The 24,044-nt window shown below is 39.1% G+C and overlaps 1 protein-coding gene across 6 annotated transcripts in view; it reads right to left on the bottom strand.

Annotated features, from left to right (window-relative positions):
• Positions 1-24,044, bottom strand: part of RBPJ (recombination signal binding protein for immunoglobulin kappa J region) — a 212,844-nt gene that overhangs the window by 15,186 nt on the left and 173,614 nt on the right. For all 6 annotated transcript variants that reach the window (XM_066384857.1, XM_066384854.1, XM_066384853.1 and 3 more), the window contains 3 exons: positions 19,695-19,733; positions 9,320-9,415; positions 2,110-2,275 (listed from right to left, as the gene is read on the bottom strand). In XM_066384857.1, the coding sequence (XP_066240954.1) occupies positions 2,110-2,275; positions 9,320-9,415; positions 19,695-19,733 (301 nt within the window). The remainder of the gene's footprint in view (positions 1-2,109; positions 2,276-9,319; positions 9,416-19,694; positions 19,734-24,044) is intronic.

The raw sequence follows: 24,044 nt of genomic DNA, 5'->3' as shown, positions 1-24,044 counted from the left end.
CAAAAGTACTATAGAAATATTTAAATGATAAAATCTGAATTATAGAAACAAAATAAGCTAGCAAGAGTGGTAGAGGGAATGTAATTTTTAAAATTAAAGAAAAGAAAAACACAAGTATGCTAATTAGGTAATTTACATGTTGTATAGCTTACCTAGCTCTAACTCTGCACAATGTGAAATTGAGGCAATGAATATTTAACAAATCAATAACATCATTAAATGAAATGTCAGATCCAAAATATGGTCAAATGTCAAGACTTTTATAGAAATAAGAGCCATGTATACTAGAGCTTTGTTGTAATGACTATAAAATAAACACAAATACCCAATAATGTAAAATATTCCTTCTTTTTCAATAATGATGAAATTGTACCATTCAATGACTTGACTGTTGAAAGAAAACAGTGTTACCTTAACTGAATGGAGGTTAATCGAGACAGACAGGAGAAAGGTGGCTCTTTCTGCAGCTCAGCACCCCACTGCTCAGGCTATCTTTGCCTACCTGGGCCCCAGCACACCATGTTCTATGCCCACATGCCCCAAGCCTGTAATGCCTTCTGCTGACTCACTTTATATAGACTTCTCTAACAGCATTTTTCATTCAAACTAAATATTAACATGCGTTTTTGGCTTATAGGCACTGTTATACCCTATTAGTAGGTCTTTTACATACTATTAATGTTTGAGCCTCAGGTGTTCTTTCCCTTTTCTGTGAATTTCTAGGGCTTAGAGAAAGGATGTAATGGTAGAGGTTGAAGCAAGATGCCCTAAGCTGTGATGCCAGGAAAGGCAAGTGTGGATGCTGTCTGTTTGACACTACTTCCCTTCGAACTGCTGAAAGCTCCATTTGCTTAAAACGAGCAATAATTTAGTTAAATACACTGGTCATGTGAATCCCTGGCTCCTTGATAGCTATCTAATTAATCTAGTTCATCATTCATAGTGCCAAATGTTAAGATATAGCTTGCACACTAGAACTCGGAGACTTTCTCAAAAAGAGGAAAATAGGTGAGACAGGGCTGAGGACTATTAGAGATCAACCCACCACTTAAACATATCCTTCACTTTGGCTCAAGAGTCATTGTTTAGAAATACTTTCTACTGCTCTGTTTTCTTTTAAGATGAAACAATCTTTATTATAGTAAGTTTTATTGTAAACGTAATTTAAAATACATGGTTGGCAAATCTTATTGATAAAAATACAAATGACATAAAAATACTCAAACTTGAAAAAGGTTGATATTAAGGCTTCTTGTTGCTTATTACCTACAAAATGACTACACTTGAATTTATAAGTACAAATCCCTTAGCTCACCACCCTCAATGCTGCCCTCTAACCCCAGCCCTAGTGCCAATGACAACACAGCAAACAGGAAGACAGTCAATAAAGATACACTGGATGGAAAAGTAGCTTTCTATGCACTGTTTTAAGACATTATGTCATCACTGAGATCAGAACTATTTTTCACATTTTAATATCAAAGGAAAACAAATATTAAATGCTAAGTCAATAGAAAACTATTCTTGGATACCAAGGTACAGATTGGAACAACTGCTTTCTATAAAATACAATAAGTAAAACTAACTCATAAATTTCATTCCCTAGAAAGTTAATCAAAGAAAACCCCTAAAAGTTTGTGTACAGCTAATTGTGGCAGCACAGCTCTACTCCTCACAGGGCAGGTAGAAAACATTTATGAGGTTTTACTACCCAGGTAAACGCTTCTAAGAACTTGTCTATGCCATCCTGCTTCTAGCATGAGACTAAGATGAGACATCAGAGTGAAATATCATTGAACTCTGTTTATCATCATTTGAGCATCACGCCTGTCAGATGAGGGATCATGGGACTCTGATTCCCAGCCTGTGAAAATGGCCAGCAACCTGAGGAAGCTCACTGTGTGCCACCAGGAGATGTCAACAGCTCAGCTCTCTGACTCACAACTGGACCACAGCTATTTGAGTTTATTTCTCGTTCTGATTTATGTACTCAAAAAATTGCTACTGATAGCCACGGGGGAAAAAAATCACTACCACAAAAACAGAAATAAGGCAACTACATTCTGGTAGCATGGTGCCATCTATGGGATCAGCAGGGCCTGAACTTACCTTTCCTTCCAAGTTCAGCTGCTGCATTTCCTGGTCACTATTTCCTATTCCAATAAACGCACATGGCTGGGACTCTTGTTCAGAACAACCATCCCGCTCCATTTGTTCTTTTTTTTTCTTCCATCCACTGCCCATAAGATATACACAAGGAGGTGGGCAAAAAAACCTGGAACAAAACAATACAATGAGATTCACAAAAGCATTTCCCTGTCTGGAACATAAGAATATAAAATCCTGTTGAATTGTACTAAGCTCCTACTGAAGCTTTTAGAATGCAAAGAATCATGTTGATGGCACAGAAATCAAGACGACTTGTTCAGGTAAGGCTCATCTGCACTGAAACTATGCATTCAGTTAGACTAGATACAAACTCTTTTAGAGCAAGGACCCACTCTTTAAATTTTCAAGAGCTCTGAATTCTGAACTATTGGAATTCAACAAGTCCAATGTGCTCCTAACATATTACAAAACACGACATAACACCACAGAATGTGCAACTACTACAAAAGGTCTCCTCAAAGTGATGCAGTGTTAATTAATGACATCATTGCTATGGCTATTTTACTTAACTTTATTTCATATTTAACCTAGAAAACAGAATTAGAGAACTGCCCAAAGTAGAAACTTTCAAAATAGTAATAAAACTAGGTAGAATTGAAAGCAGTATGAATGCTCCCTGAATTACTATGCTTTATATATCTTACACCCTCAACAGCTGGTTCATGTGGATGACTGAAAAAATAATACACTGTACCCTTTCAACTTACAGGCCACCGATAGCCTTGTCTACTAGTGGCCAAAAGCCTGCCCTCACAAGTTCTTCGCACCTAGAATAACTTCCTTATAATCTTCTCTTTTGCAACTAAAAAATACTTATTTCAAAGCCTAGCTCAAGCCCCATATTTTACATAGTTTAGACCATCAATCCAGTTCTTATGTAGGTTATAATTTGCTTTTGTTCAATTACATAGACTGACTTGTACATGCTTTAAAACAGGGGTCCCCAAACTTTTTACACAGGGGGCCAGTTCACTGTCCCTGAGACCGTTGGAGGGCCGCTACATACAGTGCTCCTCTCACTGACCACCAATGAAAGAAGTGCCCCTTCCGGAAGTAAGGCGGGGGGCCGGATAAATGGCCTCAGGGGGCCGCAGTTTGGGGATGCCTGCTTTAAAACATACATGCCATGTCTCATCAAGGGGCCTGAACCCTCAAATACCTCCTCAGAAGTAGCCACGTATGTAATATACATGGGTGAGCCAGGTGTGCAATGAATAAGTAGAAATTTCCTTTAATTACCCAGAAAAGAAAGTTCCCTCCCTTCTTTCTTGAAACACAGCCCTCATGGTAATTCCCACTTTTTGTCTAGTTATGAGTATAGGACAAATTTTCTAAATATTTTTAAGCCTACTAGGAAAAACAAGAGCTTAAATATAAGGTCTACCGGAAAGTTCTGTCTGTTTCTATCACAACAAGTTTCGACACGTAAGCACGTTTACTTGGCACATGTGTGCCTCTCTATTTTTATCATTTAATGTATACATACTGATGTAGCAAATTAACTAAAACAAAGTTGATTCGTTAGTCTTATGTGTGAAGCCATAGTGTACCCATAGCTACTGATAAAGTTCATATACGCCACTGTAATTTTTACGAATTTCAACAAGGAAGATATGCTACAGAAGCATGTCTGTCGCATCCACCATATTCCCCGGACTTAGCACCCTTCGACTATCACTTGTTTTTGTCCTTACAAAATTTTTTGAAGGGCAAAAATTTCAAAAATGAAGAATATATCAAACAAACACTGGTTTAATTTTTCACATCAAAAGATAAAACATTTTTCAAAAATGGGATATACAAATTGCCCTCACGCTGGCAAGAAATTATTAATAATAATGGCAATTATATTATTTAATCAAGTTTATTGACGGTAAGAAAAATTGTATTTTGTTTTATTCCAAAAATGGACAGAACTTTCCGGTAGACCTTATACAATGATAATTAGCCACTGGTGTGAGGCTCTGGTGATAAAACAATAGGGAATGGCACGAATGTGGTACACACCCACTCACATCACTGAACACAGGTATGCGCACTTAGTGTTGGTGACATCCTTCAATTGTTCAGTAGATGTCTGAATCTAAATTTTTATGTAATTCCTAATTTTAAAACTTGGCCACTAATTTATGCTTTTTGCCACTTTGCAAGCCAAAACTATTTAGACTTAAAAAGATTGCCTGGCCAAGTGGTGGCACACTGAATAAAGCATTGACCTGGGGCGCTGAAGACCCAGGTTCTAAACTACAAAGTCGCCGGCTTAAGCCCAGGATCACTGGCTTGGGTGTGGGGTCACAGACATGACCCCATGGTCACTGGCTTGAGCAAGGGGTCCCTGGCTCAGCTGGAGCCCCCCAGTCAAGGCACGTATGAGAAGCAATCAATGAATAACTAAGGTGCCTCAACTATGAATTGATGCTTCTCATCTCCCTTCCTTCCTTCCTGTCTGTCACTTAAAACCAACAAAACAAACAAAAACCCCTGTGCCTGTGCATATGTGTGTGCACCCCCAAACCAGAGCTGGTGCCAGGCCTTAGAGGGCGGGGCAGCTGGTTGCTCCTTCTGAACGCTCACTACAATACTGACTGAACCGAATCAAAATACATGATGGCACCCACTTCAGTCCAACTTTTAAAGACTACTTCAGAAGTAATCTACATATAATTTTTTAAGACGTGAACTGGGTTTATTTAATAATAATATTAATTCACCAAATTATTTATTATATCTCTAGTCTGTACCAGGCGCTGGAACTTCAGTAGTTTAAAAAAAAGAACAAAAACTCATGTCCTGATGCAACTTACATTCTAATAGAAAAGACAGTTTTAAAAACATAACAGTAAAATAATGAATACAGTCTGCGAGCTGGTGATAAGTATAAGAGGAAAAAGGTAAAGCAGGGAGGGGTTACTTAGATGCCGCAGACCCAGTGGCTCCGGAAGCCTCTGTAGAATGAGGACGCTGAGCCCCGGCCAGCAGCCGTGGTATCTGAGGGGGGAGCAGGGCAGCAGAGGGAAGGGCTGCAGTGGACGTGGGGAAACAACACACGGACCAGGTGGCCAGAGGACAGGAGGAGAGAGCAGCGAGGAAGCCAGAGGAGATGGGGAACTAGCCCAAGCAGGCCCATCGGGGTCAAGCTGAGGACGGAGGGAACCCCCTGGAATCTTCTCACGTTTATCACCATCAGAGCAGCTTTTACGCCCGTACACTCTCACTGTGGCCTGGATGTAAAGGCCACAGCTGAGGCAGTGGGCCCAGCTGCAGGTCACTCCACGTTTGGAGGGATTCCTGAAATAGCTGGGCTACTTCTGGAGCTTGCGTGACTCAGATCACCTGGGATCTTTCTGGCCTCTCATGCTCCAAGGTACCCGATGCTTACCATGGCACAGGCTCAAACACCTGGCTGACATACTCCCAGGAGGAGAAGACATCAATTCTGGAAACTTGTCTCCTGTTAGTATTTTATTAAACACTAATATTCAGACTTAGTAAATTGGTACACCAGCTATAAAATTCAAAGAGCTGTGCTTTAGTGTAGTGTACCAAATATAGTAGTCAAATCTCAAAAAGTTTTCATAAAAAGGACTTTTATTTCACATCTGGGAAATATAAAGGAGGCAAAAACTATAAAAGACTGAGAAAGTACTGGTTCTCTCAAAAGTACTATGATAAAATGGCATGAGAGTAGCCGGGCATAAAACTAGGAGGAAAGAAATTATCACTCAAAACACTGACCAAGGTTTGTTACCAAGAATGCTTTATCAATCATGTGATAAACAAGAGATAGACTCTTCAAACTGCCTCTGAGCTAGACTTGTTTTTTTAAATCAACACTACAATTATTCAAGAAAGTTGTGATGCAAGAAAGCAGCTAATCCAATATAATCTAAATCGTCTATAATGTGATGATGAGTCACTAAAAAAAAAAATTTAAACATCCTAATAATGCTACCCTTCCCCAAGAATAGCTAATGAATCAAATGTTCATTTCCACAGACTTCAACAGCAATATAATAATAATAGAAGATGCGTATATGTACAAAAAAAGGGAAGAATACAGATAAAAGAAAGGAAATTAAAGGAGTGGAGATAAGAAAAAATAAAGACACCCTAATAAAGAATAAAAATTAAAATACACCTTTATACTGAGGTGTGAAATGGATGATTTTTAAAATTTAAAAAGGTTGTTAATATGTATCAAACACTCCAGTGAGTGGAAAGTGTGCCCCTCCAGAGGCCAGCTTACGGGCTCAGCAGCTGTCACAGGACAGCCTGTGGAACAACATGCCTTTACTCCATCTCTCCCAGTAGCTGTAAGAAACTATATAGCAAACAATGCTTTTTTCCTGCCACTTGGTGGCGATATGCACCCATTTATGAGTTCACTCATTTCCTAGTTCAATCAGTCTTTATTTTCAGAGAACAATTCAACAACTTTCCCCTCAAATCCTCAGATGAGATCTGAAAAATACCTTACAGATTCAAAGAAGCCTTTTTATTCAGCCCAATATATAAAATAAGTCAGATTAAATGAAATCCAAGATCATTTACACTACCTGACTACCTCTGCAGTATCAATACCTTTTGGTGATTATTCAATTCAAAAGCAAAACAAAACTAAAACAAAACCCCAGAAACTGTCTGAACACCAGTCATCCCGATAAACACACATTCTCAGTACGATCAGAACCACAGTCTAGTCGTCCAAATGGCCTGACTGCTGTCTCAACAGCCTCCCCTCACCTTCACTGCGGCTGACGTACCTCCCTTGACAAAGTTCAAGGAATGTTCATGTCACATGCATTGCCATTTCTTTAACGGAAAATTTCCTCTAGACAAAATAATCTTTTAAATGTTTACTTTGCAACCTGCCCACTAACATACCGGTAAATGGGATACCAAATATGCTAAGCAAACAAATTTTGTTATCAGGCACATAAGTTAGTATCAAGAACTTATAATTTGAGGATAAATTTTTTGGCCAAATATTTCTAGCATCGTTCACCAGAGTTATTTCAAGTGCTGAGAAGATGGTGGTCATGGCCCCAGGTTCCGTCCCGCTTGTGCCTTAGCAGCCTTTCAGAAAGCCTGGGTCTGCATCAGCATGAGAGAAGCGCCTTCCGCTTTCCTCCGCACGCTCCGCTCCTGAATCAGGGACCTGACCTCTTCCGGGAAGAAGCCCTGTGGGTCAGCCAGGAGGCTGGGCTGCACAAATAATCCCTTACTCCTAACACTTCCTTTGTTTGTAAATGACGCGTAGTTTTTAACAGGTTTCCACCTTTCTTATAAACTAATATATGTCCAGTCTAGAAACTTTAATACAAATACGTCAAATTACAAGAAAGAGTTACTCTAGTTTTCATCAATTTTTCTTCACTCTTTGGAGGCTAGAAGCTTAGGTTCTTTGACCTTTCCTCTGACTGGTGTTTGCTCTGACTGGACAGGCCTGGCCCAAATACTACTAGAAAGATATTGGAAATAAAGGCAACCAGAGTAAAAATACTTAAACCACCGATTTTAACTTGATAAGCCACTATAGCTTCATATTCATATATATATATAATAATTTTATATATATTTGTAATTGTGTTATCTGGACTTAGATGTAATTTTTTTTTTTTTGCATTTTTTTTTTTTTTTTTTTGCATTTTTCTGAAGCTGGAAACTGGGAGAGACAGTCAGACAGACTCCCACATGCGCCCCACCGGGATCCACCCGGCACGCCCACCAAGGGCGAAGCTCTGCCCACCAGGGGGCGATGCTCTGCCCCTCCGGGGCATCGCTCTGCTGCGACCAGAGCCACTCTAGTGCCTGGGGCAGAGGCCAAGGAGCCATCCCCAGCGCCCGGGCCATCTTTGCTCCAATGGAGCCTTGGCTGCGGGAGGGGAAGAGAGAGACAGAGAGGAAGGAGGGGGGGGATGGAGAAGCAAATGGGTGCTTCTCCTATGTGCCCTGGCCAGGAATCGAACCCGGGTCCCCCGCACGCCAGGCCGACGCTCTACTGCTGAGCCAACCGGCCAGGGCCTAGATGTAATTTTTTGAGTGGCTTTGCTGGGTTTTCTTTTCTTTTTCTGAGAGAGACAGGGAGAGATGAGAAGCATCAACTTGCAGCTGTGGCACTTTAGATGTTCACTGATTACTTCTCATATATATCTTGATGAGACAGGAGTGGGGTGGGGGCTCCAGCTGAGCCAATGACCCCTTGCTTCAGCCATTAACAAGGCTTCAAGCTAGCGATCTCTGGGCTCAAGGCTGCAACCCCGGGCTCAAGCTGTTGACCTAGGGGTTTCAAACCTGGGACCTCAGTGTCCCAGGTCAACACTCTATCCACAGTGCTACCACTGGTCAGGCACTGTTTTTTCTTTTCTTTCTTTTGTATTTTTCTGAAGTGAGAAGCAAGAAGGCAGACAGACTCCCACATGCGCCCGACCAGGATCCACCTGGCATGTCCACCAGGGGGCGATGCTCTGCCTATTTGGGGCGTTGCTCCTTTGCAACTGGAGCCATTCTAGCGCCCAGGCCAACTTTTGCTCCAATGGAGTCTTGGCTGCAGGAGGGGAAAAGAGAGACAGAGAGAAAGGAGAGGGGGAAGAATGGAGAAGCAGATGGGTTTTTCCAGTGTGGCCTGGCTGGGAATCAAACCTGGGACTTCCACACACTGGGCTGATGCTCTACCACTGAGCCAGCTGGCCAGGGCTTTTTTCTTAACCTAAACAGGTACAGGGCCAAAGAGGAAAGGCCTGCGAGCTTCTTTTCTTTACAATCACTCCACAGTTTGATTCATGGGTTTGTGTAGACTTTTCCTTTTTAAAATGGTACTTTGGGTCACATTTGTTTATAAAACTACATTTTCCACCAAAAGGAAAGCTATGTTTTGAATGAGCTAGTATATCACAGAACATCATTCTGCCCAAAAGAAAAATGATCGATTATTACATTTTGTGGTATCAGGGATTCAGTCAGATGATCTTTACTAAATCTGCCACAATTCACTTTGTTTCCCCTTCAATAGAGACAAATCCCCTACTTTTCGTTTTGTACTTGCAAATAACCCAAGAGAAACCATCCTCTTACTTGCATATTAACATCTCATTTGCAAATTCATGTGACAGCTACAATGAACTGTCTATCAGAAAAATAATAATTTTACCTTTTTTCATTTCCATATGACTTCTGTGCAACTTTTGCATGAAGAATAAGTACTGTTTGATCCCCTCGCTCTTTTAAATAATTCCTCATAGCTTCCCTAAAATAAAACATAAACATTACTATTACAGGGGTGAGATTTAGAGTATTATTATGCTTTATAATGAGAAAATTTCTTATGAGTATTTTTAAACAAGCAAATCTAAACATGAAAACAGTAAGGCAAAACAAACCCCTTAACTAAATTTAAAGACTATTTTACAATGGGGCAATAAATAGTGCCCATCTTTAACTCTGTGCTATGTTCTGTAAAAGACACTGTCCCTCATTCTTGGAATTATGATGTAACTGAATTAAACCACCATTACAACTTCTAGAATCATAATGTACATTGTTAATTTGGCTTTAAACTTTATGAAATTAATGACATGCAATACTTGTATTCAAGGATCTACTTCCCCACCACCACCAGCCCCTTTCCCAGCTATTAGAAAGTGTTTTTCACTGAACACAAAGCCGTACCTAATCACTGGGTAATCCGAATTTATTACTACATATTCTTAAAATAACAACCCTTACATAAGAACTGAGAAAGGGCTATCATTAATATACAAACACAATTACTGAATTAAATTTTTGAGGAAAAAAATGTTAATCCATTCAAGTACAAGGTACTCCACCTACTTATCTATTACACATAAGTTATACAAAAAGTTCTATGTGTTAAATATATTTATTCACCAAATTACTTTGCTAAGCAATACTAGAATGCAAAGAACACAAGGTCTTCACAGATCAAACTTTTACAATTCTGTATCATCAGAATCCCAATTCTGGAGATGTTTCACACATTATGAAATTAAAGCAAAGTTATTTCAAAGACAATCATTAAGAAACACTTTCAGTAAGTTAAATGCTGTTATATATGTATGTGTGTGTGTATATATATATATTTTTTTTTTTAATTAAATTTAATTTTTTAAATTGAGACAGGAAGGCAGAGAGACAGACTCTTACATGTGCCCTAACTGGGATCCACCTGGCAAGCCCCCTACAGGGTGATGCTCTGCCCATCTCATGCCACTGCTCTATTGTTCAGCAACAGTGGCCTGAGGCAAGGACAAAGAAAGTCCTCAGCGCCCAGGGCCAACTTGCTCAAACCATTCCATTCGAGCCATGGCTGTGGGAGGAAAAGAGAGGGGGGGGAGGTAGGGAGAGAGAAGGGGAAGAGGAGGGGTGGAGAAGCAGATGGTGGCTTCTCCTGTGTGCCCTAACTAGAAATTGAACCCAGGACTTCCACACGCCAGGCCGATGCTCTACCACTGAGCCAACCAGCCAGCCAGGGCTGCTGTTTTACTTATAAGTAAAAGAAAAATGCATGAAGATAGCTCCACACTAGTAGTATGTTATTAAATGTGGGGAATTCTGACTTGTAGTGCTTAGGAAACTAAGTAGCCTGGGCAAATCGTTTAACCTCATCCAGCCTCAGTTTCATATCTGATAATAACAGACGATAATGCTGACCTAACACAAAGTGGTTGAGGGGATTAAATAAAAGTATCTAGAAAAGACAGTATTTATGTTTACTGACTGGGAACCTGTTAGCTGCAAGGCAGGGCAGGTAACAACAGGATCCAATATATTGAGAATTAATCTCTATCCCTTAAAGGGGCTTAAAAGTTCAATAAGTCAACAGCTTAGAAAACAAACTGTAATGAAATACATGATGCAAACAGAGGTATGAACAGAAGTATGGATAAGGAAATGTCTATGGAAAGGAAGGAGGGGTGACAAAGGACTACATGCTAGGAACAACTTCTTAGAAGAGGTCAACTCTGAAGTAACAGGAGTAGACACAAAGGATAAGGCATTCCAGGGTCTGGGAGCAGTATGGACAAAGTCACGATCGACCTTGCACATTTTGGCACACCGAGATATCCAAACTGAGGAGTAAGGCAGCCAAAACAACAAAACAGCAGCTAACATTTCTTGAATGTTTACTATGTAGCCTGAACTAAGCACTTTAAATGCATTATCTCATCTAATCCAGTGGTCCCCAAACCCCGGACCAGTACTGGTCCATGGGCCATTTGGTACCAGTCTGCAGAGAAAGAATAAATAACTTATATTATTTCCGTTTTATTTATATTTAAGTCTGAATAATGTTTTATTTTTAAAAAATTACCAGATTCCTTCTGTTACATTCGTCTAAGACTCACTCTTGACGCTTGTCTCGGTCACGTGATACATTTATCCGTCCCACCCTAAGGCCGGTCTGTGAAAATATTTTCTGACATTAAACCGGTCCGTGGCCCAAAATAGGCTGGGGACCACTAATCTAATCCACAAAAATCCAAAAAGGTAAGTACTGTTAATACTATTCTGAATGTCTTGCACAATGTCTTGCAATTAGTAAGTGGCAATTAGGAATCAGAATCTCAAATTCTTTTCAAGAATCTGAACTAAAGCATGGCGGTGAGCAAAGTGGACAAGCTGGGCAAAGGGCAAATTGTAAACGGCCATCACATCCCTGAAAGTCTGACATTTGTAAACTGTAAGATAATTCAAATATCATTCTGACAGATGAGAATCAAAATGGGTGCAGTTAAAAATTTTAAAACACCTAGAGAAAAACAAAATTTAAAAAAAAATCCATTTCTTTGATGACTGAGAAAAAAATCATTTAACTTGATCTTTACCTCATTATAGAAAAATACCATGAGTAGAACTTGGATTGTCAATCTACACAAAAGGCAGTAAGAGATCTAGAGGTTTAAAAATTTTCTTTTTCCTTTTTAGTTAGTTAATTCTAGTTGTAGACTAGAGAAAGGATTAGAGAACAGAAAGACAAAACAAACTTGAATAAGACAGGCAATAAAATGTAGTGCGGAAGATGGTAAAGACTTAACAACTGACTGTATCTTTTGTTTTGGCAGAAGTGGGTATACAGTAACAGGTTCTATTTAACAGATGTCATCGCTGAAAGCACCCAGGCCCCATGCTGAGAGTATTCAATAGGTTGTTGGAAAAACCATCTGTAGTTCCAAAGGGGGGTCTGGGCTGCAAAACCTGGGATTCACTGCTATATAGTTGGCAAATGAAGCCATGGAAGTGAATGAAGTCTCCCAGATTGAAAATGTAGAGACAGGAGAGTCGAGAACAAAATGTGTAAAATGAATGGGAAACAACTGGTAAGAGGAAAGAACTGAGACTATTTCTTAGATGCTATGGAAGGAAATCGGGAACAATCAAAAGGTAAGATACTGTAGAGGTCTTAAAGACACTTGTAAGAGGCCTAACAAATGCCAGCTAATAGCCATTGTGATGTCTACACTGCTCACAAAAATTAGGGAACCAGAGAACGTGCAGATACTCAGGTACTTTTGGCCTTTTGTGTAGTACATTTTCACCAATGAAATAAAAGTTGGTTTTCCATCTCATCTGCATAATTGAACAACTTTATTTGACTTGTCTTTTGCTTTTCTGATGTCCTTGTTTAATAATAATTAAAAAAAATCCAAATGCTTTTCTTTATCACTTCATATTCATTTTCAAATATCCCCTAATTTTTATGAGCTGTATATTTGGAAATGCCCTCTAAGAAACGATGAAACTGACTATGGGAAGTAAAATGAATGAATGTCAGTAGCAAAGGGCCAGCTAATGTTGGGATCCATAAATGATGGTGCCGGTTCCCACTCAGAGAACATATCCTCGAACCTGCTGGGTCCTGGACAAAAGGTGCAGCCTGGAGGGGATACCAATGATAAGGGGTCAGAGGTGCTGTTAAGCCAGATGACCAACTACAGAATTCAGAGACAAAAGTAAACCTAGGAGAAGGCCATTCCCTTGACTAAACTGGCAACAGATGTCCAGTCCCTGGCACAAAACCTGGAAAGCTGTAATATACTTGAAAAGCAGCAGCAAGATTTCACCACACTGAATCTATTTAAATCAACAGCCTCCACTGTATCTTTTAGCAATTACTTGCTATGTTTGCCAGATTTCATGGCTTTTTTTCTTGTCTTCCCAAACAAACTACAGAGTCTTTAAGACACACTATTGGGCACATTTTAGAAATTAGGGAGAGGTTAAGTAACTTTCTCAAGAAGATACTGAAGACCCTGGATTCAAACTGAGACAGTCTGGCTCTCAAGGACAAGAGTATAATATCAGTTATTTTGCCATGGTTACAAGCATAGCTTTGAGGAAAAGAAGACAGGGGTCTGAATCTTAATTCTTGTCACTTACTAAACCTGAGTTTTCTCACCTGTAAAAATACAGGAATACCTCAAATAGTGAAAAAAATTTTAAGTAAGTCAGCCTCCACCAACTTACAAATACCAAGTGTCAGTAATCTTTACCAACTGTTGTTTTCTTAGAAGGGCCCAGGAGAAAGAATGGGGGATTTTCACTAAAGTTTGAAAGCAAATTTGAAAAGAACCTGGAGGTAAATGATCAGGCTTATCACCCAACTTGCAAGGCACGCATTCTGCAAGCACACCAAGTGAAATAAACACTTGTCCACCTTCCCATGAAAAGATTTACAGAGCTTATTACATCCGGGCACTGGTTACCATGCTAGCTGCCCGTACTGGAAGTTCACAGTTATGATCACGACAAATGATTTCAGATCTCAAGGTGTTTATTACGAATGCAAAACGACAGTATTTCTGACCACTGCTCTGTCACAGTGGCCTGTGTGGCTGTCTTTACATCATGCCACCACTGATTGCTAGTTTTATGTTAGGTTTATAAATCAGGTAGTCTAAGTTCTTGCCACTCTTTTTCAAGGTTTTGGCTCTTCCAGGTCATTGGTATTTGCATATAAACTTTAGAAATTGCTACAAAAAGCCCTCTGAGGTGGAAATATGTTGAATCCATAGATGATTTGGGGAAGAAATGGCCTTTAAACAATATTGAATCTTCTGCCTGAAGAATATTTATTAGGACTTCAAGTTTTCAGCAATGTTTCACACTTTTCAGTATATAGCTTTGCCCATCAGTGTCAGATTTTCCCCCCAAGAATTACATATTTTTGATGCTATTGTAAATGGTATTGTTTTTTAATTTCAATTCCCCACTCTTCATGACTAGTACAAAAATACAATTAATTTTTTGCATATTTTGTAAGGTTGTTCATGGATATCCTATAATCTTGCTAAAATCATTCACTAGTTCTAGTAGCTTCTTCTGAATATTCCACAGATTCTTATATAGATAATCATGATGTTTGCAAACAGTTTCACTTCTTTCCAATCTGAATGCCTCTTGTTTACTTTTCTGGCCTCACTGCACTCTTCAGAACCTCAAGTACGATGCTGAAGGAAGTGGTGAGAGCGAGAGCCACGCACTGCCCCTGACCTTGTGGGAAAACACTCAGTCCTTCACAATGAAGCATGGTGTTAAATGTCGTTTTCACAGCTAACTCTTTTCAAAATAAGGAAATTCCCATCTACTCCTAGTTTGACCAGAATTTTCATCAAGAATGAACATCGTTTAAGCTTTTACAAAATCCCTTGAGATGACCATATGATCTTCTATTTTTTGTTCTGTTAATATATTGAATCATACTAAGTTATTTCCATTTCTGAGATAATTCTCACTTGGGTCATAATATATCGTTGCTTCTACATATTTTTGGATTCATTTTGAAAATTTGTGAAGACTTTTCCCTTCTGTGTTCATAAGGAATATTGGTCTATAGTTTGGTTTTAATTTTTTTTGTCTTTGTCTGTTTTTAGTAACATGGCAATGCTGTCCTCACAGAATGAATTACGAAGTATGTCCTGCTCTCCAATTTTCGGGATGGGTATATATAGAACTGGCATGACTTATTTCTTAAATGTCTGGTAGACTTCAACAGTGAAAACACCAGTCTGTAGTTTTCTTTGTGGAAACATACATAATTACAAATGTCATTTCTTTAGCTATGGGGTTATTCAAGTTATCAGTTTCTTTCTGAATAAGCTTTAATAGTTTGCTGGTTTCAAGGAATTTGTACATTTCTTCAAAAGTTGAAGTTACTGGGAGAAAATTATTCATAACATTTGCTTGTTATCCTTAAATATCTGTAGAATCTGCAGTGATGTCACCTTCCTCATTTTTGATGGTAGTAATTTGTACAGAAACAGATTTCTATTTAGTGTGGTTGTTCTGCTTAAAGGAGCTGTTGAACATTTCTTGCAGCTCATGCCTGTTGGTGATTCATTCTTTTTCAGTTTTTATGACTAAAAAGATGTTAATTTTGCCTGTGCTAGGTAGAGAACCCTAGGTTGCTATCTTTTCCCCCTTGGATCCTTAAAAGCTCTTGCTCTACTATCGTCTTTCTACTGAGCAAGGTTTCAGGTGAATAATCTGTCATCTTTATCTTTGTTCCGCTGTACATAATTTACCTTTTATCTCTGTTGCTTTTAACATTTTATCACTGTCTTTAAGAAATTTGATTTTTCTGTGTCATTAGTTTGTTAGGGCTCAATGAATGTCTCGAAATTGTGGTATTACAGATGATCAAATTTAGAAAAACTGCAGCCAATTATTTCTTCACACATTCTTTTAGTCATACCCTTCCCCTTTCAGTGACTCATTACCTGTACATTAGTCCACTTGAACATAGACCGCAGCTCACTAAAGATCTTTTCTGTTCAGACTTTTTTCATTTGGTAGTTTCTACCGCTGTGTTCAAATTCACTAATCTCTTCATGAGCAGTGCACATCTGCAGTTAATTCCATAAAGTGTACTTTTCATTTTTAGAACTATAGTTTTCATCTCTAAAAACTTGATTTGGATCTTTCCTTTATCTTCCATGTTCTAGTTAATTTATTCCATTTCTCCTCGAGCTCAGGGACGTGCAATTAAAGCTCACAGGCCAAATCTGATCTACTGCCTGCTTTAGAAATAAAGTTGTTCTCCAGTAGACAGACACATTCATTGGATTGTTTATTATCTATGCTCCTTTTATGCTACAGGAGTTGAGGATGGGCCACAAAAACTAAACCACTCACCACCTGAACCTTTAAAGAAAAATTCTGTAAACTCCTGATCTAAGCACCTTGAACATATAGAAGACAAATATAACTGTTTTAATGTCTTTGTCTAATTCTATCTTCTGTGTCATTTCTGGGTTGATTTTGACTGATTTTTCTCATTATGGATCACATTTCCCTGCTTCTTTGTGTGACTAGTATGTTTCTAATTGAATATTAAGACTCAATAAATTTACCTTTTTAAGTGCTGGATATTTATTCACCTGTCTCATAAGTATTCTTTGTTCTGGCACACAGCACACAGCACAGTTACCCGGAGAGTTTGTTCCTCTCCCTCTTGCTTGTAAGCTGTTCGGTGGACCAGGGCAGCACGTTGCCTAGGCCCGATCTTGCACCACTACTGAAGCAAAGCCCTTCCGAGTAGTTGATGCCCCGCCAGGTGCACGATTCTTCCACACTGGCTACTGGGACAGGCACAATCCGTAGTGCTGAGTGAGCTTTAGGAAGTCTCTCCTCTAATTCTTTCGGGAAGTTTTCCCCGAACCTTGGGTCGAGTCCTCGCACATGTGCGATCAGTCCTCAGCTGAGACGGAGGGAAGCTGCAGCTCTCCGGTCCTCTGCCCTGGACACTCTCGCCGCCTCGGCCTCCCTGGACCCCCAGCTCATCTCCTCGGCTCAAGGTGCTCACTAGGCCCCACGGACTCCCCTCCCTACATCAAGTCCTGGAAACTCTCTCCAGGCACTATGCTGGAGCAATCATGGGGCTCACCTCATTTGTCTCCTGTCTCTCAAGGATCACTGTCCTTTCTTGCCTGCCGTCCAATATCTTGAAAACCGCTGTTTCAATATTTAATCCAGGTTTTTAGTTGTTTCAGGCCGGAGAGTAATTCCAGTCCCTGTTACTCCATCTTGGCCAGAAGCAGAAGTCCTAAAAGCTACTAAAATTTTCCAAACAGGGAAATTTGCTTAAAGGGTAAGTGGAAAATCATGATAAAGTAGACGGGAGCTAACTCTATTATTGTATATGTTTAAGAAAAGGAATTTTTCCTCATATTTATTACCATTAAATTGACTATTTTTACTACAGAAGTATCCATTCAAGTAACTAATTTATTCAGCAAAAATATATTTTATTGTTAGGAGTCCCTCCAACCTACTGCTGCTGGTAATAAAATAAAAATTTTAAACTGCCTATACCTGTGAATCAAGCAATTCCACTTAGGATTTCTTTAGGACATACAAAATAAGTAACTGAAAATATATTTACATGACCTGTGAGACCAGTTATATCTTCCCTGCCCACTTCACCTGGAATATTTATGGAATGCTTTTTAAAAGATTCTTTCTTTAAATTGAAGTATTTTACACTTACAGAAAAGTTGCAAAAGTAGTACAAAGAATTCCTAGTCCCCAGATTCCCAAATGTTACCATTTTACCCTACTTGTACTCTATGTTTTTACTCCATTTAAGAGCATACTGCTGACATAAAATCACTTTACCCCAAACACTTTAGTGTTTTATTTCCTAAAACAAAGACATTCTCTTACACAATCACGATGCAGTTATCACTGATACAATATTTGTATCTCCAGGTTTTATTTACACGTTGCCACTGTCCCACTAATGCCCTTTGCGGGAGGGAGAGGGGCAGGACAGCCATTGCTGAGAAACTCCTGTCCTCAGGCCACATCAGGACAGCCACTAGTTTTTCTAAATTAAGTTGAGCTGGCACAGAAGTGCTATTCATTTACATGTTTTCTATGGCTAATTGGGGGATATAAGAATAGAGTTGAGAAGTCACAACAGACTCAGTGTGGCTCAAAAAACTTAACATGTTTGTTATCTGGCCCATTACAGAAAATGTTGCTGACTGTAGCTTTAGATCAAAAGAAATCCTTCCTTCCTGATCCAGGATGTAGTTGAATTCAGCTGTCATGTCTTGTAGGTCTTCTTTAATCTGGTATTCCTTAGTTTTTGTTTCTCATGATCTTGAAAATTTTGAAGAGTAAGTGCCATTTATTTTCCAGAAAGCCCCTCATTTGTATTTGTCTGTTTCCTTATGCTTATATTTATTTATCTTACACATTTTTGGCAAGAACAGTACAAAAGTAATGTTGTGTCCCTTCTCAGCATGCATGTCATATTTGTCCCTTAGTGGTGGTGTCAAGTTAGATCACTTGGTTACGGTGGCGTCTGCCAGGTCTCTTCAATGACGTGTTACTATTTACACTTTATAATTAACGCATACTCTGTGAGGACACATTTAGTGGCTATGTATGTATTTTGTTTTTCATCACATTTTAAACCAATAGTTTAAGAATTCATTGACAATTTTTGCCTGAAACAATTATCGTTGTAGTGGTTGCCAAAGTGTGATTACCTAGTTCCATCACTCCTTCCACGTCTACCAGGTGAATTTCTTCTGTAAAGGAAAGCTACCTCCTCTGCTCCATTTACTGAATCATTTTTTTAACTCAGTGTAGACTTTTTAAACTGTCATTTTACAATATGGATTTTAACCCATTACTATCATTTATTTTGATGATCAAAGCGCCCATGATTCGGCTAAAAAAAAGCCTCTTCAAGCTGGCTCCCTGACTCCTTCTGGCATGTCTCCATCATTCTGTGAGTGCAACAGCTTTTAAATAATAGCGATCATGTGGAAATGACCCAAACAGCCACTTCTGTGAAAGTTAAATAAAAGGAGTGTGAAGATAATGTAGAGAACGAGGTCGAAGATGTACAGCACAATGGTCAAGTATGTGTTGGACTTTAAAAACAAAAAAGACAGGCAGGCCCTGGCCGGTTGGCTCAGCAGTGGAGCGTCGGCCTGGCATGCGGGGGACCCGGGTTCGATTTCTGGCCGGGGCACATAGGGGAGGCGCCCATCTGCTTCTCCACCCCCCCCCCCTTCCTCTCTGTCTCTCTCTTCCCCTCCCGCAGCCGAGACTCCATTGGAGCGGGGATGGCCCGGGCGCTGGGGATGGCTCCTTGGCCTCTGCCCCAGGCGCTAGAGTGGCTCTGGTTGCGGCAGAGTGACACCCCGGAGGGGCAGAGCATTGCCCCTGGTGGGCGTGCTGGGTGGATCCCGGTCGGGCGCGTGCAGGAGTCTGTCTGACTGTCTCTCACCGTTTCCGGCTTCAGAAAGAAATTTTTTAAATAAAAAAACAAACAAACAAAAAAACAAAACAAAAAAGACAGGCATATGTTTCTATATGCCTATAATTTTCTTGAAAGATATTAACAATGAAGGCTTAGCATTAACTTTACGACTGAAACTGTGGAAGTGGGTGTCTTACTTTTTATCTTACAACCACTGACTGCTATGAAGGTGACAGGATCTAACACTTAGGAACTGTCTGGGCGAAAGGCAGAGCGGCCAAACGCTTACCTAGTGAGTCGTTTAGGTGGAGGTCTCTCACCAAATTTTCTGGAAAAAAATAAGAAAAGAAAATTAAATAATGACATATTCCATAATAAGCTTTTTAGGAACCTTTAAATCTCCTTTATAACATACTTCAAGCCAGTGACCAGTGTAAAGAGAAATCCTTTAGTGAACACCCCTGCTCAGAAACAGCACAAGACAAAAACGGTTCCTAAACAAAACCACCCACTCCAGGAGGCTTACACAGCTAGTCTGAGCACGGAGCACACTGGTTAGCTGAGGGCTTTAGGTACACTTCAGAGATTTCCTGCAAAAAACCCACTAACCAAAAAGCCCTGTGTCTCATACAATCCAGCCCCCAGAAAAACACTCACAGCCCAAGACGTGGTGCAGAGCTCGCAAGTGTTTATTGTGGCGGACACTAAGCTGTACATTTTTTATACATTATCCCCTTTAATCATTATACAATAGTGCTGCACAGTACATACTGGCCCATTTTAAATATGTAGAAAGCAACCTGACCAATGTCACAAAGTAAACAAACGACAGGCAGAATTGAGATTCAAGCCTACATGTTGAGTGCTTAACTAGCTTACGGTAAACAACCCTTCATAAAGAAATAGGCTAAATGGCCTAAACAGCAGCATTTCAACTGGTTGGCAGAGGGTCAAAGATAAAAGCATAAACAAAACAAGAAACCACAATTTAGGCTGGAATTGGAATGCAGCATGGGGTTAGGAGAGAGGCCTGGGTAAGCCTGGCTGAGTTCCAATCCAGGATTTGGCATGTCCTTGCTGTATAGCCCCCAAGTCACTGGACCTAGACCTCAGCCTCCAGCTCTGCAAGAAAGGCAGTCACTGCACCACCCTGACAACTGCTGACGGAATTAAATGTGCTAATACACTAAAACAAACAAACACCAAAAAAGAAACAAAAAAAACCTCCCCACAAATAATAATAGTGCCTGAAATGCAATATTTGACTTAAGATTTCCTTATATTTGTGATGTTCCATAGAATTATTAACTTTGATGATAAAATTCTTAGAATCCCATGTACTTCATTTTGTTAAGCAATTTAATGCTCTATGGCACTGCCTATGAACTCATAATTTATAAGCAATGGGTGTGTGTAACTTTGAATATTTTGGTATTTTCATTAGCCCCGAAATATTGAAAAGTGGTTTGAACTGAAGTAGCACCCCCTCCTAAAAAAACCAAAAAAACCAAAGAGCAAATAATCCACATTTCTGTAAGAATTACTTATTCTCTTTGATTTTATCCAATAGTATATTCAGTTTTAAAATTTAAAAAAAAAATCTGTGTTTTAGTAGTAACATAAGTAAAGCTGCTAAAGACCACAGGTTTTAAACACTGAGCTGCTGGCTAATCCATGAATTGTAGTTATGGAATCAAAGGCAAAATTCTAATCCTGAATCTTTCTTCATAGGAAAGATTTTTTTGAACCTTTGAAACTGATTTGATTATAACATATGATTAAAATAAAACTGCCTCTCCAGGTTAGATATTAAGTATTTTACAAAACCCAAGAAGTTTAAAACACTGCTTTGCCCTGACCAGGTGTATCAGTGGATAAAGTGTTGTCCTCACACACCAAGGTAATGGGTTTGGTTTGATCCCTGGTCAGGGCACGTGCAATAGGGGAAATCTTTTTTTATTATTTTAGAACACTTCTTTGCATGTATATTTTAAAAGCAGAGTTGACTATAAAGAGAAACAAAGTGGAGTATGGCCAGAATATACCTAAGGGCTTAAAATGCTAAAATTTTAGCAAGAGAGAGAGAGAGAGAGAGAGTTAACAAATGAGATAAAGCTTCAATGATGCCACCACCCTTTGTACTAGCTACTAATACTCCAACAATCAAGTACCGTTTGGGATCTACATACACGACTAGTTTATTACACTCAGAATTCAAATGTAAACTTTCCTGCTGCTCTGAAAGGCTTTCAAAATTAGATTAATAACTCAGTGTTAACTATGGTCTTCTTTGGAATGCCCATTACATGAAGTCAACAATTACAGCATGCTTGTACGTAGCCAACCTTTTTATACCTACCACCCACTTTTGTATCTCTGTTAGTAGTAAAATTTTCTAACCGCCCACCAGTTCCACAGTAATGGTGATTTATAAAGTAGGGAAGTCACTTTACTTTATAAAATTTATAAAGCAGAGTTAGAGCAAGTGAAAGCATATAATAATTACTTACCAAGTACTTTATGTCGAAGTTTGGCAGAAGAAATCTTTATAAAACAACTTACTACAGTTAAATCTATCTTTTTATTTATACTTTGGTTGCTCTGCTACTGCCCACCATGAAAGCTGGAACGCCCACTAGTGGGCCGTAGGGACCAGCTTGACTACCACTGTTGTACAGGGTCACTATTGCCCCCATGGAAAATACGAACCAGAACACTCAATCGTTTGCCCAAATGATGCACCATCCCATCTCAGTATCATTCTCAGGCCAGGAATCTTGTAAACGTTAATAAGATTAAAGTGCTTCTTCAGTATATAATAAAGCATCTCTAATAACTGTTGTGTGCATCTCAGTCCTCTTTTTAATGCACATTCTATCACATGCTTATTTATCTCATTAAAACTAATGATTACTCTATCCATTGGAATGGAGGAAGAATAAGAAAATGGGTTTTCTGAGAAAATTCATGAAAGCATTTAGTAGGTGCACAATGCATAATTCTAAAGGTCACAATAGAACTAAATTCTAGTTATTTAATAAAACCCATAGGTCTACATATTAAAGGCTGTCAAGTTATACCAAGGTACTCTGCACCCTGCACTTATCAAGATCCGTTCTCCACACTCATCTTTATATAATCACACACAAACTTTGAAAACTATCTACTGCAGAAAGAATATAATCTTTAAACAAGAGTGACTTAAGAAAATTCATAATGTAGTATTTATATTGGGCAAATGAAATAAATCACTTCAGTATAAATAAAAATAGCTGTCATTTACTCAGAGACCGATTATAATTTAAAGATTAAATTCCATCTCTTCCTCTTGCAATAGGGAATGATGAAACAGGCAGGCACACATTCTTTATCTTTGTTTGAAATGAAATTTATTTTAAAAACAAGTGTCCATTTCATTGGGATGTAAGGTACAGCACAGGGAATATAGTCAGTACTATTGTAATAACTGTGCATGGTGCTAGTTACGTACTGGAATTCTCAGGGGACAACTTTGCCAAGTACATGACTGTCTCACCACTGTATACATGACTGTCTAACCACTGTATACTTGAAACTAATATTGCATGTAAACTGTAATAGAAAAACTTTAATTAAACAATAAAAATAAAACACTGAATTAAGAAAATCCTCCCTTGACATAATGTGTGTTGACAACTGAACGAGAAATAAGGTACACCAACCAAGTTTAGACTATTCTATGTTAAGATTCTTTTCACAATAGGTGTATGGCATTTAACATTGGAAAACAGGAAAAGGAACAAACTAAACCTTAAGTACCCTAAAGACACCTTTAATTTCATGAAGTACTGAGTTAATTCCTCACTGTAACAAAGAATTATTGTTATCCAATTTATCTTTTTGATAGTATAGGCTGTTGTAACCTCATTTGTAAAAACAAGTTTCTGAAATTTTATGTATAGTAATAAAATGTAGTTTTTATTAAATGTAATAATCAATCTTGCTACATATTTAAAGGAATAAAGTTATAATTCTGGCCTCTCTCTCTCTTTTTCTTTTTACTAACAAGCAACAGCTTACATAATGTTGAATATATATCCATGTCCATTTCTTCTTGTTCTGTTCTGCACTTTTCCCTCAGGCTGGGACTGGCATACGAAACACAAATATATACACACACACACACACACATACATACATATACACACACACACACACACACACACACACACACACACACATATATATATATTTATATTTTCTTCTTTTAAAGCTAGAGGAGGAGAGATAGACAAACTCCCACATGCACCCAGCCTGGAATCCACCCAGCAACCACAGTCTAGGTCCAATGCTCGAGTCAACTGAGCTATTTTTAGCACCTAAGACTGAGGCTTGGACCAACCAAGCCATGCCCCTACCCAGCGCCAATGCTTCAACCAATCGAGCCACTGGCTGCCGAGAGAGGAGGAGAGAGAGAAGGAGGAGAAGTAGGGGAAGAGAGGCAGATGGTCGCTTCACATGTGTGTCCTAACCGAGGATCAAACCAAGGATGTCTGCATGCTAGGCTGATGTTCTATCCACTGAACCAACCGGCCAGGGCCTAAACACAAAATTCTATATGCCATCACTACCTAGTAATGTTCATAAAACAAAATGGCTC

Source organism: Saccopteryx leptura, chromosome 5 (assembly GCF_036850995.1).
Source record: "Saccopteryx leptura isolate mSacLep1 chromosome 5, mSacLep1_pri_phased_curated, whole genome shotgun sequence".
Taxonomy (NCBI): Eukaryota; Metazoa; Chordata; class Mammalia; order Chiroptera; family Emballonuridae; genus Saccopteryx; species Saccopteryx leptura.
The sequence above is the reverse complement of the archived record's forward strand: the minus strand, read 5'-3'. Positions and strand labels throughout refer to the sequence as shown.